At 47.3% G+C, this 20,221-nt stretch overlaps 1 protein-coding gene and 1 long non-coding RNA gene across 2 annotated transcripts in view; both read left to right on the top strand.

Annotated features, from left to right (window-relative positions):
- The first annotated feature begins 6,072 nt into the window (after positions 1–6,072).
- The window catches only part of LOC125308873, a 22,997-nt gene continuing 8,848 nt past the window's right edge, over positions 6,073–20,221 (top strand). Inside the window, exons 1-2 of the long non-coding RNA XR_007196004.1 lie at positions 6,073–6,157; positions 11,842–12,039. This is a non-coding gene — a long non-coding RNA (uncharacterized LOC125308873). The remainder of the gene's footprint in view (positions 6,158–11,841; positions 12,040–20,221) is intronic.
- fzd9b (frizzled class receptor 9b) lies at positions 6,151–9,250 on the top strand. Its single transcript, XM_048265517.1, has one exon. The coding sequence runs from the start codon at positions 6,718–6,720 to the stop codon at positions 8,581–8,583; it is 1,866 nt and encodes a 621-aa protein (XP_048121474.1). The 5' UTR covers positions 6,151–6,717; the 3' UTR covers positions 8,584–9,250.

Below are 20,221 nucleotides of genomic sequence, written 5' to 3'. Positions count from 1 at the left end.
CCAGATGTGTGGGCATGCTGATGGTGTGTGTGTGTGTGTGTGTGTGTGTGTGTGTGTGTGTGTGTGTGTGTGTTTGTGCATGTGTGTACCTGTGAGCATTTGTTCAGAAGTATACATGCTGTGCACATTTTTGTGTGTGTGTGTGTGTGTGTGTGTGTGTGTGTGTGTGTGTGTGTGTGTGTGTGTGTGTGTGCGCACGCACATGCACCCCTGTATAAGTGTGTTAAATGGCTTTAGCATGTGGCCCAGTAAGTGTGAGGGACAGCGTGAGAGTGGGGAAGAATGATGAGGAGGCTTCTGCACTGGTAGGTGACCTCCACGTTACTCTCACACCTCACACTCTCACACCTCACACTCATGAACACACACTCATGAACACACAGCTTCAAACTCTCAGGTGCAGAGAGACTCAAGACACACACATGCAAACAGGTTTGAGAGCAGAAAAGAGATTCATATACACACACGTTAATGCATACACACGAATGCACACATAAACTCAATAGAGAAATCAAGAAGCAAAAGCTCTATGCATGCACACTGACACACACACAACCACACACAGACACACACACACACACACAAATACTCACACACTTCCTCCCCTTGCCACTGTCTGGAAACAGTGAGACAGACCCCATAAGGGACGGAATTCTACCTGCTGTGTGTGTGTGTGTGTGTGTGTGTGTGTGTGTGTGTGTGTGTGTGTGTGCATGTGTATGTGCAGCGTGTGTGTGTGTGTGTGTGTGTGTGTGTGTGCATGTGTATGTGCGCGTGTGTGTGTGTGTGTGTGTTTCGTGTTTGTGTGTGAGTGTATTTGACATTGACACTCAAAAAAACCTTAAACATAGAGTGCAATTACATAATCAAACAATATGCCATTGTGTTCCTTGTGCATGAAACTGCACGCCTGTTCCAGATGTGTGTGTGAGAGCGTGTGTGTGTGTGTGTGTGGGGGTCTGGTACAGAGGTGGTCTCATGTTACAGCTGTAATAAGCCATGCTATCCATACTCTGTGCAGTCAGCACTCGTGTCAGGTCCAGACAGGGTACTCTCTCCTCACCGTCTTAGGCACGCTCTCTCTCTCTCTCTCTCTCTCTCTGTGTGTGTGTGTGTGTGTTTGTGTGTACAGTATGTGTGTGTGTGTGTGTGTGTGTTTGAAGCACATGTAAAATGCAGAGACAGAACAGCCCACTCATGGTGGCCTCCCTAACTGTGTGAAATGAAAGATGGCTTATATTTGTTACCCTGTTATTATGTCCATAACATAGGGCTGTTTTGACCTTTCTGTCTGCATGTGTGTGTGTGTGTGTGTGTGTGAGTGAGTGAGAGAGAGAGAGAGAGATAGAGAGAAAGAGAGAGATAAAGAGAGAGAGAGAGAGAGAGAGAGAGAGAGATGGTGGGGGGTCAGGATTGAAGCCACATTTATTTTGGAACAATATATGACTGTGATATTAGAGTCAGCGTGTCAGTCAGCTTGCAGATGTGTGGGCTTGCATTAAATGTTTACATTTGTGTGTGTGTGTGTGTGTGTGTGTGTGTGTGCGCGTCCTCCTGGAAAAGCCTCCTGACCTCTCTGTGCTCTTTATGCAGATGCCCCAGCACCCCTCCCTCCCATACGAAGAGAACTGATCTGCCTATTTTAAGGACTGGAGAGAGATCTTCTCTCTCTCTATATATCTCTCCCTCACACACTATATCTCTCTCTCTCACACACACACACACACACACACACACATGTACACATGCACGTACACACAGACACACAAACATTGTAAACACAGTTGTCCTTCATACCATTCATGTTTCTGCACAAAGACACTCATACACAGTGATGGGTAATATCTCCAGTCCAGGTTCCTCATCACTGCTCTGGCATTTCCTGCTTCTAACAGGATGCTCTCATGCCCAAAAATGTCTCTGTTTAATGTCTCAATCAGGACACTTTTTGGGCTGGGAATTTTATTTTTTTTATTTTCTTGAGACGGGTGACAGGAATTTAGCACTAAATGACATCATCTTATATTTACGCTTTATTGACAGCAACTGTCAGCGGCACAGAAACACTGCTTTGGACGATTTCATTGCACGGGGGGGGAACGGAATGCCACATACCCTTGACCTCCACGCTATGCGGCCCTAATAGAGCTGCCCATTCTCCGGCTTGTTTGTCCACTGCAGACAGTATTTCCTGGGCTATCGCCCTGCCAGCTCCGCCAGGCTCGCCGCGGCTTGGCTGCGAGCTTTTCCCCCGGCATGCCTTCGGACTTTGCGTGGCATGGATGCTATCAAGTTAATGGATTCTTACAGTGGGCTAAAAAAAGCAGTTAGCCAGCCACCCACCCACTCACTCGCTCACTCTCCACCCTGCTGCTCCTGCCCTCTGCATTGTACTGCAGATAGCTGCGGCATTGTTCCCATACCTCTGTAATCCCGGGTCAGGACGCCCCCCCTATTCTCCCCCCCAGCCAGATTCTAATAGTGAGCCGGATCCCAGTTGAGGCATAATGGTGTGTGTGTGTGTGTTGGGGTGAGTGGGGGGGGGGGGCTGAACAACACAGAAGAGATGTGATGTGGACATCTCCAGTTTACGTCTGCTGTCCAGTGCATCTCTCCACTTGCTCTCAATGCACGAGAAATATCAGCCTTCCCTCAACCTCCTTACACCTGTCACCTCATTCAGCTCATTCACTGAGTGCGTCTGTCATTCTGCCTGTCATCTGTCTGTCATCTGTCTGGCTGCCTATCTGTGTCTCTCTATCTGACTGTCGATCACACAATAATAATCATGTACTGTCATTACTATTACGGACCAAGTCACCAAGTTTTTCAAAGTAAACACACAAAAATAAAAGGTGTGAGGAGAGAGACAAAAAGAGGGACAGAGAGAGTGATGTGACCGTTAGACTCAGACTGACAGAGGCAGATAGCCTAGAAATCTAGACGCACCCTAGCGGGGTGCGTCTAGATTACATTTGCTGCCAGGGCTAGTCTAGCAACTCTCAGTTGGCTTGTGAGCTCGAAAAATTAAACTTCTATCAGGCCAATCAAATCGTGTATAGAGTTGTTAGGCGGGCTTAACATAATGATTGATGGCAGAGTTGCAACGGTTTGGCTTGAATTCCCTGCTACTTGAAAACAAATAAGATAGATGTTGCTGTTGGCGAACAGTGTGACACAAGTTAAGCTTTTATTAAGTTGGCAAAAGTTTGAACTAGCCAACTAGCTCTCAAGAGGTGGGAAACGATGGGACTCATAGCTGTCCTATTGCGTGCAGAGGGAATTTGAAAGACAACCTATTATCCCGCCCCTCGGACTGAGCACTGTGAATGGTGAGTGCCCAGACCCTACATTTTAATGTGGGTCTGGCTCGTCAGGCTTAGAGGCAGAGAGAGTTAAAGAAGTATAGCATTGTGGCTTTTTCTTCAGAGGGGTACGGGGTGGGTAGTGGGTGGGTGGTGGGGGTTTGTCACTATGTGGTGGTGGTGGAAGGACTTCTGTGATGAGCAGAGGGCTGCTGTGATAAGGTCTGACGGGTTGAGTGCATAGGGACGACGGCCGAGGCCATTAGACGGGGAGTGTGACCGACACGCGAGACCCAGACGCCAACCCCTCACCCTCCGCCCTCTATCCCGTCCACTCCCATCACCCTGACAGCAGCTGGGCTGAGCAGGATGATGTCATCGCCTGAACTCTCATAGACCTGGCAGCCATTTTAGGATGACCTATTGCCTTATCGTCAAAATAGCAGTGCCTTTTGACGTCTGTCAAAAATGCTATTATTGTCAGTGTGTGTGTACGTGTTTTGCATGTGTGTGTGTGTGTGTGTGTGTTTGTGTGTGTGAGAGAGTCCTGGTGTGTGTAACTCTGTGTGTACAAGTAGTCTGCAGCAACTTTTCGACACTTCTATGTATACATAATTAAATGAGGCATGGATCTTAAAAATAGACCTAGGTACGGTTTCGCGAGATAACCATCTCTCATCGACTCTGATGAGGCCGTCATGACGTGTGGACAGAGTGGTGGATGAGGGAGGTTGATTTCACTCCGAGTAAGAAACCGACCGCCTGCTCCCATCAGAAGCTGCTGCCTTTCAAGCGTTCCCCCCTCCACACACACACACACACACACACACACACACACACACCGCCTTTTTGCAACACACAGGGGCGCCAAGAACAGCACTCCCGAGCCGGGTCCTCAATCAGGGTTGGCCGCAGAGCGCCTGATTGGAGCTGACTTCCAGAGGCGACGCGGCTCGGCGTGCGACCCATAAACCCCCTCTGAGCGGCGATGGTATCGCACTCCACCGCTCGGTCTGGTATGCCTCCCCTCTCTCTCTTCTCTCCTATTCTCAGCTCTGCTCTGCTCTGCTCTCCCAGTGAAATGGGTATCGGATTGGAATCATTCCATCAAAACGCCGAGGCAAAACTCACAGAAAGAGTGAGTGAGTCAGAAAAGAGAGAGAGAGAGAGAGAGAGAGAGAGAGAGAGAGAGATAGAGAGAGGGGGTGAGAGTGAGAGAGAGAGAGGTGGGGGGGACTCTTTCAGCTGATGCCAGATCTGATAGCAGGCTGCTTAAAAACACTGTGGGGGAAAGTCATTTCCAATGCTCACTGCAACTTCATGTGAGCACAACTAAGTGACAAGAGCTGTATGTGTGTGTGAGAGAGAGAGAAAGAGAGAGAGAGGGGGAGAAAGAGAGAGAGACACAAGTTCCCCCACAAAAAGGCAAAGTCAAGACCCAACAAAAAAAGAGAATCAAAAGATAGATAGATAGATAGATAGATAGATAGATAGATAGATAGATAGATAGATACTTTATTGATCCCCAAGGGGAAATTCAGGGGGTCTCAGTAGCATACAGACATCACACACAACATGCACTTACAGCAGAAATGGTAAATATAAGTATAAGTATAAACATATAACCAAACTCCACTGTACAATAGAGACAGTAGGAGATAAGAAAAAATAACAAAAAAGAAGGAAATATGTGGGGGGTAAGAGATTAGAGATAATGATGGAGGCTTTAGAACGCGCAGACTCACCTATGATAGTGAGAGCAGCACACTGGAGCGAGGATGTGTCTTCTTGGAGAGTGTCTTTGAGTGTCAGGCATGTGCAGTGACAGCTCCATGCTCTCCTGTTCGTCTTCACTCTCCAGGCACAGTTTATCAGACGCTCTCCAGCCTCCGCTGCTCCTATAGGACATGGACACGACTCCACTTGAGCTCAAACTACTCAAGTGTGGAACCATGACACTGATCACTTTACTCAATAAATGAGCATCTCTGCACCTATTGGAGAAATGGGAAGGAAGACTGTGCTGATATATTTCACAAATAGGGTTTTAAATCTTTGAGCTGTATGAAATCATCTGAATAGTTGAAATTGCTGTGGTTGAATCAGTTCTGGTGCGTCGGACACGGACATTAGATGTTTTGGTGCGTTCTTAGGTACTGTGGCCACTGCAGAGGTGCTTTATGTTGTTTAGCCACTAGATGGTAACAATAGCCTCGCATGTGGCTTAGTTTCGGGGCACACAACCTGAACCCTGTGCAGATCGTGCCTGAAAACAATCGTCTCTAAAATGAGGAAAATCGATTCGACCAAAATTAGAGTCCAGTTAATAATACAGTTTATGGAAATTCAGGACTTTGGCTACACTTTTCCTAACTCTTTTGGGACCACGTTGGACGCTTTTATGTGTAGGAGTAATTGGTTACTTACTTTTTGTGTGCGGTGCGGTTGCACTCAGCAAAAACAGAAATAATGATTAAATACAAATAATTAGTTGTTGTTCTTGGAAAAGAAATGCATGGCACTGGTACACTTAAAATATTTTTTGGATATGCAAGGATATCACTGTTTCGTTTTGCTAGAGTTTATGATATGCGGTTCGCATCAAATATGCCATGAAAATAAATGTAATGTATTTTCTATGAAAAAAAAAATGTCCTTCTTAGGGACATGGTGGGCGGGTCACAATTAGGACGTCACTGGCGACCCACCCCCGCTAGGGAGAGGACTGGTCGGGCGAAGTGGAGACAGGAGTTTAGTTCTGCCGAGCGGTCGGAGGGAGGAGACCCTAGAGGCTTTGAGGACGTCGACCGGCCATTCAACAAACTCGCAGCACGCCGGACAATGATTCTGTTGTGAGTCCCACCGCTTAGATTTGCGTTACAATGCGTATGGATATCAAACGCAGTTAACGGCTAACAGCGTGAAGAGTACGTGTCGTTATTTGTTTTTCTGGCGTTTACCACTGTTTTTAAATCGCTAAACGGGCTCTAATCACAGATTAGTTTAAATTACTTTCGCTGTCTTCTGAAAGTTAAGCCACTGAAGAATTCCTGGATTTAACGGTAAAGCACTTGAGTTAAAGTGTCGTTTTGGAGTCTCGTGGGGACGCGCGCGTTTTGAGGAGCTGCGTTGCCCACACGCTTCTTTATATCAAGGGGAATTATTTACCGCGCTAGCCTACTTGGACAGAATATTCTCCCCTCAGCATCCGAGTCGTGCTGTGTATTGCTGCAGGCGAGTGCGTTTGGACCCGTTCCTGTGGGACGCGATGAAGAAGAGCTAGCTTTGGAGTTTTACCCCTCGTTGTTTTTGAATCCACCTCGGGACTTCATATGTGGAGGCTGCTTTAGCGTCACTGGCTGCTTCATCCACCGCTTCGCCTTCGCGTTAAATGCATGACTGAGCCGACAGCATGTGGGGTTCCACCGCGCAGGTAGTGGTCGCTCTCTGGTGTCAGCTGGTCCTGGCCGCGTCCAGCCTGGAAATTGCCTTGTACGACCCGGAGCGGGGCCAGCCGGCCAAGTGCGAGCCCATCACCATCCCCATGTGCCAGGGCATCGGCTACAACGAGACGCGCATGCCCAACTTCATGGGGCACGAGAGTCAGCGTGAGGCAGCCATCAAGCTTCAGGAGTTTGCGCCGCTGGTGGAGTACGGCTGCGACCCACACCTGCGCTTCTTCCTCTGTTCGCTCTATGCGCCCATGTGCACTGACAAGGTGTCGGCATCCATCCCCGCGTGCCGGCCCATGTGCGAGCAGGCACGCCAGAAGTGCTCGCCCATCATGGAGAAATTCCACTACGCCTGGCCTGACTCGCTGGACTGCTCCCGCCTGCCCACGCGCAACGACCCACAGGCGCTCTGCATGGAGGCGCCCGAGAATGACACCAAGGTGGAGGGCAAGAAGGGCGAGGGCATGCTGCCCGTGCCGCCCAGGCAGCGCCCGGCAGGCGGAGGTGGCAGTGGCGGCCCCGGCGGAGGGGTAGGGGGCCGGGGGCCCGGCGGACTGGGCACGTGCCCCAACCCGGAGAAGTTCCAGTACGTGGAGAAGAGCGGCTCGTGTGCGCCGCGGTGCTCGCCGGCAGTCGATGTCTTCTGGTCGCGCCGCGACAAGGACTTCGCCTTTGTGTGGATGGCCGTGTGGTCGACACTCTGCTTCGTCTCGACCGCCTTCACCGTGCTCACCTTCCTGCTGGAGCCGCAGCGCTTCCAGTACCCCGAGCGGCCCATCATCTTCCTCTCCATGTGCTACAACGTCTACTCGGTGGCCTTCATCATCCGCTCGGTGGCCGGCGCCGAGAACATCGCCTGCGACCGCGAAAACGGCGAGCTCTACATCATCCAGGAGGGCCTGGAGAGCACCGGCTGCACAATCGTCTTCCTCATCCTCTACTACTTCGGCATGGCCAGCTCCATCTGGTGGGTCATTCTCACGCTCACCTGGTTCCTGGCGGCCGGCAAGAAGTGGGGCCACGAGGCCATCGAGGCGCACAGCTCCTACTTCCACATGGCCGCCTGGGGGCTGCCCGCGCTCAAGACCATCGTCATCCTCACCATGAGGAAGGTGGCAGGTGACGAGCTGACAGGGCTCTGCTACGTGGGCAGCATGGACGTTGGCGCGCTGACGGGTTTCGTGCTGGTGCCGCTGTCCTTCTACCTGGTGGCGGGCACCTCGTTCCTGCTCTCCGGCTTCGTGGCGCTTTTCCACATCCGGCGCGTTATGAAGACTGAGGGCACCAACACGGCCAAGCTGGAGAAGCTGATGGTCAAGATCGGCGTCTACTCCATCCTCTACACGGTGCCGGCAACCTGCGTCATCGTCTGCTACTTCTACGAGCGCCTCAACGTGGACTACTGGGCGTTCCGCGGCCTGGAGGCCAAGTGCGTGACGCTGACAGGCCGCCGCCATGAGGACTGCTCACTGGCCGAGTCGGTGCCCACCGTCGGTGTCTTCATGCTCAAGATCTTCATGTCGCTGGTTGTGGGCATCACCAGTGGCGTCTGGGTGTGGAGCTCCAAGACGCTGCAGACGTGGCAGGGCCTGTGCAGCCGCAAGCTGGCAGAGAGGACTAGCAACAGGAAGCCCTGCGGAGGGGTGGTGCCCGGGGGGCTGGTGGTGGGCATGGGCGGAGGAGGCGCAGGTGGAGGAGGTGGTGGTGGTGGGGGTGTAGGTGGCATGCCCGGGTGTAACAGCACGCACTGCCACTACAAGTCCCCCGCGGTGGTGCTACACATGTCCAAGACTGACCCTTACCTGGACGGACCTGCTCATGTTTAAAAGGCGGACTGCTTGTGTGTGTGTCTGTGTGTGTGTGTGTGTGTGTGTGTGGAGGAGGAGGAGGAGGGGGCGGGGTGCATGTGTATTTGTGTTGTGAGTCTGAATGCACAAAGCTGCAAAGGGAGACTTTTTGACCCCATCTGAAAGGGACAGTTTGGGAGCAGATTGGGGGTGATTTGCCCTCTCCCAAAGATGAACTGAAGACATTTTTAAGTCAGGCTGTCACTGACATTGTCATCACATGTGTTTTAACAGGGCATTGAAAGAGTCGGTTGACAAACTCTGAGAAAAGACTGAACAAGATTAAGGGAAAACTCTTATATTACTCATAGTAAACATGCAATGGAACAAATTCAGATACAAAAAAAGAAACGAAAAAAAAACTTTCAGATATGCAGGCTGTTTATAATACTTATTTGCAAAGCAAGGTTGCCTTGCATGGGTTTATGAATACAAGGATGTGTACTTTTTTGAAACTCTATAAAACACTTCAGTATGTGTAAATGTAAGATATATTATCGTTATTTATTGTATATATTTAATTTCTATTTGTTTTGGTTTCAGATGATTGAGTTCACAATTCTGAGAGCCAATGAAAGGGAAGTGCCTTTATAAATTTAATGTTCTAGAAAAAAGATAATAAATGCGCTATATATTTTCAACTATATGTCATGGTTTTAATGGTCCTTCATTGTTTTGCTTGTTTGAAGACGTGCGTGGTATGAGCGCCATTTACGTAATCGTGACCATTAGTACAGCGGATTAATAGTTCTAGATAAAATAATGAGCGTGGGCTGGATATCGCCACGTGTGAAAACAATCTGCCCGCCTGAATTTAAAAATATCAATTTGCTTATTTGTGCAAACGCTGTCATGAGAGTGGTATGTTTAAACATGTGGCTGAGTTATCAGTTTGCACTGTGCCACAGCGGCAATCTCTCGGTCTCTCTTTCTCTCTCTTGCTGTCTCTCTTTCTCTCTGTATGTGCGCGCGTCTGTATTACACTGTATATAGTGTATACCAAACTTTTCCCTCTCCGAATCAACGATAAAAGCAACCATATCCGACCCCTGAACGCAAGAATGCAAATTATCACCAGTAAAAGAGACGTGTGAAGGTGTCTATGAGAAAACGGTGCCTGGTCTTTTGTATGTTTAGCATGTCCAAATGCCGGTCAATGTAGCCAGCACTTGCGTTTAAGTGGCGCAAACAGAAGTCAGCTATTCATGTGAAGTCCATTGACGTCTCATTGGAATTCCACGGGAAGAATTCACTATTACCCTAATCGCTTGTTATCTGAATCGAATCAGGTTCTTTCTCCTAGTAGTGAATGGCGTCCAGCCTATTCACAAACCACCTTTAAAAATAAACATCTCTTTCAGTGCACTGAGAATTGGGGAGACATAAAGTTACACATTTTATCCTATGAGGTTTTAACCCCTCTAACATTGTCAGATTAAACCGGCTGCGTCAAAGCAATGCAAATATTTAGGGCGAAGTGGTTTAAGTTAGCAGCTAAAAGCTTGTCCTGGTTCATATGCAAATCGTGGACATGAAAGCCTCATTCAGCCACAGCTTTCAATAGACTCGCCATGAATAGCCCTGGCGCAAACAGATGCGTAAAGCCTGCTCCCGTCCCGTGCCCTAGTACTGCTCCCCCTTCGTCTTCGGGCATGAGAGGTTATTATTGGGGTTCTTAACAGACCTACAGTCATACCATTCCTCTTAAACATAGTATCTGTTTAAAGGAAGTAAGAAATTCGGGTTCTCTTTCATCATGTAATGAGGACGGAAGTTTTATTAATATGCCTAGCCAACTTTAAATGTTTGGCAGTATAATTTGTGCCTTCAGGTTAGCTTCTACACTTCAGATTTCAACACAAGCATATGATGCGACCGTTATGTTCTTGTTCCTCAGGGTGCTCTCAGCTACTGTGTTTTCCCTTGAGACTTTGCTGAATAAGACCTCAAAGAGAATATCTAAAAACGTGCGACAGACGAGACGTCGACTTAATACAGCTCGCCTCGCCCAGCCCTAAATTGTCCGAGTCAGACGTTTCATTAAGGAGTCGACTAAAGCCCTTCTGGTGCGCCCTTTGTGTGCCGCTCTAGCATACTAGTCTCCCTTCGTGTCGCTTTGATCTCGCCTAGCCATGCAAATAACGCCAGTTTTTTGCAATGCTTGATCCGGAGATTCGACTGAGTTTGAATAGCACGCTGTCCGGATCATCACAGATGAGATGCAGCGGGATTTTGCCATCTTATTGGTGCTGTTTGTACTTGGGAGAGTTCCACGTTTTTCTAACGCAGACATTGGGTCTAGGCTCTAGCTAAATTCTGATTACTAAAGAGTGCGTAGCGTGAGTGCTTGATCGTATTTGTAATCGGGGATTAGCAGGTTCATGGTAAGGACCAGGCCTAATGTGTGGCGTGGGGGACACCCTGGGAGTGAGGTCAAGTCCCTCCTCACCCTCAGGGCTACATCGTCACATCATCAGTCAAGTGGAAAGCATTGCCCGAATAAATTACAGGGTAATTTTGTTCCGTGCCGCTGTCTGCGTTGCTGCGCGAAGGGCAGTGAAGCCATGGAAATACGTGATCGTGGAGGCAGTGTTGTGTTTCACCTTCTCGGCCGAGATGTCATGACTTCACCCGGAGTGGCCAGTCGTCTGTGGCGACGGGCACAAGGAGACCAGCCTGCTCTTTTGGGCCTCAACTGCAGTTAACAATAACATAATTTCAGTCAACGTGAATTCATTAAAGGAGGTTGTATACTATAAATGGGCGCAGTTGAAGTTGTCAAATGAGCAAATTAAGTCAATAGTTAAGGGGCCCCTTTGAGTAAATACACAGCGCAATTAATAACACTGAATAGCAAAAATGGTAATTGTAATGTCAGCATGGTTTTGAAATGCTGTGTAGCTCAATTGTTTAGTTTGACCTGCTTATAAAACAGAAGTGAACTGAAATTTTAGGGGGTGAAGGAAAGGATTTCTCTGTACTGGTGGAGCTCAACGCAATCTTCATGCCAAACCATGCACTACATACACAACATTTTTAAACTCAACTCAAATAAAACATGATTATTTAGGCTGGTGTAGCTTTTTAAAACATTTTGGTCACACACATTTCCACCTAACACATGCAACATATGCTCAGGAAGGCCCACTGATGCTCCAGTTCGCCATAATCATATATAAATATCTGTCTCTCTTTCTCTCTCTCTCTCTCTCTCTCTCTCTCTCTCTCTCTCTGCAGTACTGTTCTGCTTTATCAGCATGTGGACCAGAACCAGAACTGATCCATCAGGCATTCTGCTGCCGCCCGCACCTCAGACTCCATTATGACGGACAGCACCACACAAATTTTTGACCCACATGTCAATATGTCCTCTGCCATTGCACGAGTGATGTTTAGCAAACAACGCTGTAAACTACTGGGTTTGAATTCCTCCAGGTTGGTAATTTGGGGGTCTGCAGGAATGTTTGTTCTGGTATTGAGTTTGTGTTCTTGGGCCCGGTAGTTTGTTCGAGGCTGTATCCTGGCCCAGGTCATTGTCTCCACTCCTGCTATTGTCTGGGGTCTGGCAGACAGCGCAGAGATCTCGCTCTGAAACAACCGCAGGTTACATTTAACCATCCTACAGAAAATCCCACTGTTTGTGTTGGAGCACAGGACAGGGAGGCTCTAATGTTTAGAAGAGAAGGGCTCTCACTCTTGCTCTCTTTCTGTGTGTGTGTGTGTGTGTGTGTGCGTGTGTGTGTGTATGTGTTCAAGCTTTGGCCAGTGTGCACACTAATGTAGCCTCTACGTCAGAGACAGCAAGAGGGACATAATGTAAATATTTATGTGAAATATTTATGAGAACTCTCAAAACAAGAGAGGGGTATATTTTGTGTTGTACAAAATAGTTGGTGTCTGTGTATGTGTATGTATGTGTGAAATGGGTGGAGAAAGAAAAGGGGAGAAAGTAAACAGCTGTAAGAGAGCAAGAGCAGGATAGAGGAGTGAGATAGAGAGAGAGAGAGTGTGTATGTGTGTGTGTGTGTGTGTACAGTCATGAGTGTAAATAAACTCCCTCAGGCCTCCTGACTCATTACACACACTCCACAACCAGATCAGGAAATGTTCTACTCCCCAGGGCTCCCCAGGGCTCCCCTACACCCCCCTCCCCAACACACATACACACACCAGGCTCAAACACGGCCAAGGACACATCTTACTCAACTCCACTGATAAGATAGCATTTGTGTGTGTGTGTGCGCGCGTGGGTGTGTGTATGTGTCCCTGTGACGCGAGGGTATGTGTGTATGTGTGTATGTGTCCCTGTGACGCGAGGGTAGTAGTCAGCAGGACTGCAGATGTTGTTAAAATGTTTGTTTTGTGCTGGAGAGTGTATTTAAACAGATAACCGGGTCAGTGTTCGGAGCCTAGTTGAGGGCCACACTGATGTTTTTGACCAGTGTGATGGGGATAGTAAGGCTGTCCACAACGAGAGACGCTGAATCAAAGCTCACAGTCAAGTTGGATCTGAGGAAAACAATCAAGACTAACACACACTGGTGTGTGAGAGGGAGAATGTAAGGGAGAATAGCTTCTGTGTGTGTGTGATAAGGGGAAAGAGGGTTTGTGTGTGTTTGTGACGGGGGTGGGGTTAAAGAAAAGAGTGTGTGTATGGGGGAGTGTGTTTCAGAGAGAGAGAATAACCTGGTGAGAGAGAGTGCTTGTCCTCCAGGGCTGGGATCAGTGACCACGACTTAAGACTAGTACTTTGGGAGAGAGTGATGTTGTCAAGAACACTTGAAATTAACACAAACACACACACACCTTGTTCACTCTCATAAAAACACACACACACACACACACACACACACACAAGCAAAGTGAAAAAACCCTCATTTTTTATAAATCATCTGTATCTCCTACTGATAACTTATGTTGATCAGGAAATGTTCTGTTGTTCTGTCGCCATGGTGCTAATCCAGCCCAGACAGTGAGCTGAATGTGTGTGAGAGCAGAGAGATACTTCACACTCCAGCCATGTGTGTCATTACAGGGGATATTATGGGATGGCCCCCTCCCACTTTCAGCATTGCCAACACCCCTGACCACTGTGAAGGAGGGACAATGAGAGGAACAGAGGGAGTGAGAGAGATGGAGTGGGGAAGGGAGGGGAGTGTGGCAAGAGAAAAGGAGAGAAGTAAAGGTGGAGAGAGAACTATAGTGAGAGAAAGAGAGGGAGAGAAAGACTGGAGAGCCAGTGATAGAAGAGGGAGTACGAGAGAAAAAGAGAGAGAGGGAGAAAGAATAAAGCATCCCTCGTTACTGTGATCCCCACCCCCCAGAGTGCTATTCCCTTCCTGGCTCTTTTTGATGTGTAAATGAGACCACTGAAAAGCTGCAGGCCCCAAAGAGATGCTTTCCATGAAAATGCGCTAGTTTGAGTTCACACACCACTCACATGCCCCCCTCCCTCCCTTTTCTCTCTCACACACACACACATTTATGCATACATCATATGACACCAACATGTGTAATGCTTTCAAGCAGTGTGATCTCATAGATGGTCACATTGTTTTGATCAGAATGTCAGTTACTAGGGATTCTGTATTGTGACGCAATAATGGGCTCACAGCTCTGCTGCATGTGATTGACAGTTCAACTGTAGTCTTGCCCACATTAAGCCAGATAAATATAAATACACATATTTGAGGTGAAAACGATCTTCATCCACATTATCGTTTTGTATCATTTTTCAAAAGTTTTGCATCCACGCTAACACTGAACTGCCATAGAAGTGTAATCTAGCTCTCGAGTGGGTGTTCAACTTGGTGGAAAAGACCCTGTGTTCAAATTACTCCAAAATTACACTTTAAATTTTTGCTCAGGAGCTAGTGTGCAGACTTTTTTGTCGTTATTGCTGTGACTTGCTTTGGTCCAGCATTTGCTTTGGATGTGAGTGTCTTTTGTAGACTTTTTCACACTGCAGCGCAAACCCGGCCTTTTCAAATTGATGCACCTCCGAGAGCGTTTTTGAAAAGTATAATTTTTGGTGTTGGAATACGCCTTTTTAATGTGGATGGAAGGGTTAAACAGAGAAATAATTATGCATATTTGTATTTATCTGACTTACTGTGTACAAGGCCTGCATATACACTGAACAATTCTAAAATGATTTAAAAGTTGTGAAAAGGAAACAATGCAATGCAACAATACCACTTTTTAGTATTGAACATACTCATAAACATAAAACACTCACACACATGCCACTTTTACTTCGCACATACTGTACACCACTTTTACTTCGCACATAAAAAGTAGTATACACACAAGCATTTCATTCGTATGTGCAAGAGAACATATGTGGAAGCTTTTCATTCATATTAGCAAGCTGTCTTGACCCAGGGGACACATCATAGGACACTGTCACATGTATACATCAGAGCCATGTAGAGTGTGTTTCAACTCACTCACCAATGAAGGAAATAAACTATATAATACTCTAAATAAACACACAAAAAACCTTGAAGCATCTTTTTTCTTCTACTCGGACACATAGCATAGTGTTTATTTTCAGACCAACTGGACACATACACCCAAATACAACCACATACACACATACTTTACACGGCTATACACACGGTAATTGAAGCGCAGGGAGGGAGCAGTCACTCCACCTGGCCTTGGACCCAGGGTCTCCTGCTGGATACCAAACCTGCAGCTTGACCACAACACCAAAGACCCAGGGTCATTGGCGCATGCTCAACCATATAGTGACAGCACTCCATCACAGTAATGTTTACCAAACAGTGGATACAATACTGTACAGACCTTACCTCTCTCTGCCCTTTCCTCTTTCTCATTCGCCCCTATTTCTAATGCTCTCCCGCCCGCACTATCAGTCACCTCTTCTTCCTCTACCTGTTTTTCCCTCTACGTCTCAGACTCCTCTTTGTAACGATTTAAGAGTAAATGTTGGGGTCTGCCGTGGCCAAAAATAGTTTTGGGTGAATAAAAACATCTCAGTGGAACATTGCAGCGAAACGTCGGGAGAGGGGAAGCAGCAGAGCTAAAATATCTCCTAAAATATTTTTCAAATAAATACTCTCTGACATTCCCAGAATAACCCCCCCTCAAAAAAAAACTTTTTTCCCTTTTCCTGAATGCTTTTAGCAAACCCCGTCGAAACAGTGAACTCTTTGTTGAGACTTTCTGTGATGTCCCAAAGCAACCTGAATGTTCAAAATTACCGCAACTTGGATTCAAGTGATTAGGAGAGCTACCAAACTCCTGGGACTAGAAGACTGTATGTAGACTGCCAACAGTAGACTGAAGTAAATCTGTGGAGAGCCAGGAGTCCCTTTTACCAAAGGAAGCAGGGGTGATTGGCATGCAAATCAACCGGTCTACAGTTTGGGACTATTTAGTTTTCTAGAGATTGATGACTTAGCCTTGATAGATGCAACAAGGTGAGTCACAGATGGAAGGCATAGATTGTGATGTAGATCTAAGCTAGAGAAACACAACGGCTACCATGACGATGGTGATGATGAGTTATGCACAGCACTGTAAACATGCCTGTGTGTGTGTGTGAGAGAGAGAGAGAAAGAGCATCAGCGACTCCAGCGAGATAGTCTGTCTCTCCTGTCCATCCATTTGCCAGTCAGAATCAGCTTCTCTCATCTAGGTTCTTTTATCTCATAAGCAGGCCTATCAGAGGAGCTGTCCATCTCCCTTTCTCCCACACTCACTCGGCCTTACACACACACACACACACACACACTCAAACAAACGCTGATGAGCTTTCCACTTTCATCCGAGTGCCTCGCACTTCCCTTTCAACTCTCATCTACACACGTATGCACACACACACACACACACAGGTTATTAGATTGAAAACGGAAGAGAATGTGGACCTTGGATGCCCTGTGCAGAGCCAGGCACAGTGTACACACATGATGGGGGTTTCATTTGAGAACTGATATTAAAAAAGGATTGAAAGAAAGAAGAGAAAGAAAAGATGGAGGAGGACAGAGAGAGAGAGAGAGAGAGACATCTCTGATGGCTCTAGCCAGAACTAGAGATTCGCTCACTGCCCTGTGCTGATACCAAGTGTATCGTCTTCAGTAGGGTGTGTTTCATCTGTATTACCAAGTGTCCGCTACAACTGTGCCTTTGATCACTGGGGAATAAGACACATGCTCTCCTGACCTTCACTCTCTTCCCCCACACTCACCCTCATCTCACGAGCCAGAATGGAAACAGTTTAAGTGGGTATACAAGCTGTGAGTGTAAAAATCCATTGATTTGGATGGACCCATAGATTAAAAATATATTTCTGTTGTAGAAACGTATGCAGTTCAGAGCAGTTTGGTGGAAAGAGGGCTTGCAGTACAAGGGCAGGCGACCTAGATTGTGATCCAGCTCTGCTGTTGGTGTCGGCCGATGGTACATGTCTTCCTCTGCCCTCCCCCTCCCATCGCGCCAAAGTTCAAAGGGATGTGACGTGGCGTGACGTGACACTAGCAGGGGACAATGACACGACAGGGCGGCAAAGTGACAAGAGCGACAAAAACTGGAGCCGTGGCGGCAGAGGCGGCGGCACAATATTATCCCGGCAGTCTTGGAGAAGCTGAGATCACAGGCAAGCGCAGCAGGATTTGGGTCACTGCTACAGAGAGCAAGAGGAGTAGATGAAAAAGAAGGGATAGACAGAGATGATGATGTAGGTCATGCTTAACAGAGAGAGAGAGCAAGAGAGGAGAAGAAGAGAGAGAGAGAGAGGACCCTGCCATTTTGATTTGGTTGCCAAGCAGCACCCCTCTTTCTAATCTTCAATACCAGCGTCTCAGCGGAGAAAAGGAGGGCAAGGGATCAAGAGAGACAGAGAAAGAGAGAACGCAGAGAAACGACAACAAAGTCGAGAAAACGATGCAGCATCATGACCTGCTTTCAGCGACGTTCGAAGAGGCAGAGAGAAGGAGGTAGGGAGGGAGAGAGAGAAGGAGAAGGGAGCAGTCATGTGTTTGACCACAGGCCCTTGAAACAGGACGCAAATGTCACAAAGTAGAACTAGTGTCTGTGTGTTTGTGTAAGGAGCATCTATGTTCCCCCACTGAATATTTTGTCACATCATGTCTGGTCATCAAAGGCTTAGGTTAAAGAACCCCCCGCCCTTAACAACCCTTTGCTTCTTGTCTTGTCTACATCTCTGTTTTCGCTCGATGAGTCTCTTTTTATCCTCTCTCTCACTCTCTCTGTCTTTCTCTCTCTCTTTCTCTGGGGAATGCTGAAATATTCCCTCTGTCTGAATGCATAGTGTTTGATGTTGCAACTTTCATCTCATCTCCTTGTTTTCCTCTTGTTTCTCTCTCTCTCTCTCTCTCTCTCTCTCTCTCTCTCTTTAATGATTAGGCACTTCAAAGGCATGAGTTACTATTTTTATGTACTATATAGTATAGTATTATTATATTATATTAAGGGGTGGCTGTGACTGCCATTGTTCATGGACGTGTTTCTAAAATTGTCACAAGACGAAGCCAAAGTTTGTCTCACTGTCTGCGTACCTCCAGCTAATAGTGGCGTGACAGCTGGCAACGTCTTATCAAAAATGGCTGGCGAAGGAAAGATTCCCCACAATCCTTTGCAGCAGGAACTATGTGCTCTAGAGCACGGTAAAGGGATTGTCCCAGCAGAGGTGTCACGTTTCTCTGTTGTACGATGACAAAGAGAAATCACACTTTTGCCTACATTTTAATCATTGATCGAAATTCTCTTTCTGGAGGGTTGCTGGAAAAGTTTGAGAGCATAAGGGAGTGGACTTTTGTGTAAGCAATGATCATCGCTCAGTGACCCACTTTCATTTTCTTCCAAAGCAGACAAGGCCTCATCCTCCATATAATCCAACTTAAGGTTTCAGACACACACTCACACTCATGCAATTCCTTGTGTATTGGATCTCAGCCTCCTCTTCTTGGTGGAAGTAAACCGTTGCATTTGAACAAAGTATGCCAATATATCCTTTTCTGGAATGGGTCATTCTCTCTCTCTCTCTCTCTCTGTTTCTCTCTCCCTCCCTCCCTCTCTCTTCCATTATTTATCATCAATCATCCTCCTCACATGGCTACACTACACTGCCCATCCACCTGTTGCCCTCTCAGCCACCCATGTCCTGGACCACCTCCTGATTCTCTCCCATCTCCACACCCACACCCACACCCACTGCCTCCACATCTCCATCTCTCCTCCGTCTCCCTCCCTCTCTCTTCTCCTTGACCCTGCGGCCGGGACGCTGGCCTCCGTCTCCTTAGATCTCCAGCCGTGATGGCCAAACCATTCCGTCCGCCTCTGCGCTTTACGGCTGACTGAGAGGCTGTGGAAGGGTGACCAGTCAGCTGCTCCACTGACTGGGATTGCTGGGTGGGCCATTGTTTAGTTTTTCTCCGGAAGATTCTACAGCCCCCATTGCTGGAAATTGAAGGTCATAAATTGAAAGGCAGAATCAGACCGTGTAGGAAAGTGTAGTAAAATGTAGAATCAGGCCATGTAGTAAAGTGTAATAAAAGTAGAGAATGAAAGCTATTTGTCCAGTTAGGAAGCAATATTATTGCCTTTGTTTCAGTACCTTTTAAGTTTTTTTTTTCAAACCTATAAGTGATTGTCCTAATGATGAATAGTCCAATCAAATTGGTTAACGGACCTTTTGGGTGATTCGCTTGATTGGGCCTTCTGTCTGGCAGTTCTTTGTGCTTTATTGGGGAGCAGATGATGGCTTTAGTGAGAGAGTGAATGGAGGGCATCAGCCCTCTCCTCCTCCCTGGCCCTCTCTCTTTCACTCACCCCATTCAACAAAGGACTGATGAATACAACTTCAAGGTGGGATATGGTTGGGGCTAGGCGGGGTCCTTAATTACACTTGAATGTGTGTGTGTGGTGTGTGTGTGTGTGTTGGTGTGTGTGTAGGTGTCTGTGTGTGTGTGTGTGTGTGTGTGTGTGTGTGTGTGTGTGTTTGTGTGTGTTTATGGCTTGAATATTTGCTTTTTTATTAAGAATAACCCAAAGTGAGACTGCTATGTGTTGATGTTCTGGCTAACAATGTGTGCGTGGACACCTCACAAATCATTGTGTGTGTGTGTGTGTGTGTGTGTGTTTTGTGTGAGGCCCTCAGGTGATATGTTTCCTGGCTAACATCAGACTCACACAGTTAAGCGGCGGCGCCTCTCTGATGACTCTGTGGCTTTACAGCACCGGGAAGGCCACAGGACTACAGCACGCTGTTAATCATGAGTGCTGAAGACTTTACACACACACTCACTCTCATATACACACTCACACACACACTCATAGTGATTATGTACACACACACACACACACACACACACACACTACACACACACACTCATAACAGATAGGTTACACCTAGGCTACACTCACACACAATGCAAATACAGAAACAGCTCTTTCTGACAACTCTGTCCTCCAATAATTAAAACCCTCTGTAGCGACACCGAGGCCATCATCAACATTTCTGCAACACTTATGCTTTTTCTTTCTTTTCTTCTTTCAGAACTTTCTCTCTGATCTGTCTCCCTCTCCTCCCTCTCTGTCTATCTTTGCTCCTCTCTCTGATCTCTCTCTC

This window comes from Alosa alosa, chromosome 15 (assembly GCF_017589495.1).
Source record: "Alosa alosa isolate M-15738 ecotype Scorff River chromosome 15, AALO_Geno_1.1, whole genome shotgun sequence".
Classification (NCBI taxonomy): domain Eukaryota; kingdom Metazoa; phylum Chordata; class Actinopteri; order Clupeiformes; family Clupeidae; genus Alosa; species Alosa alosa.
The sequence above is the reverse complement of the archived record's forward strand: the minus strand, read 5'-3'. Positions and strand labels throughout refer to the sequence as shown.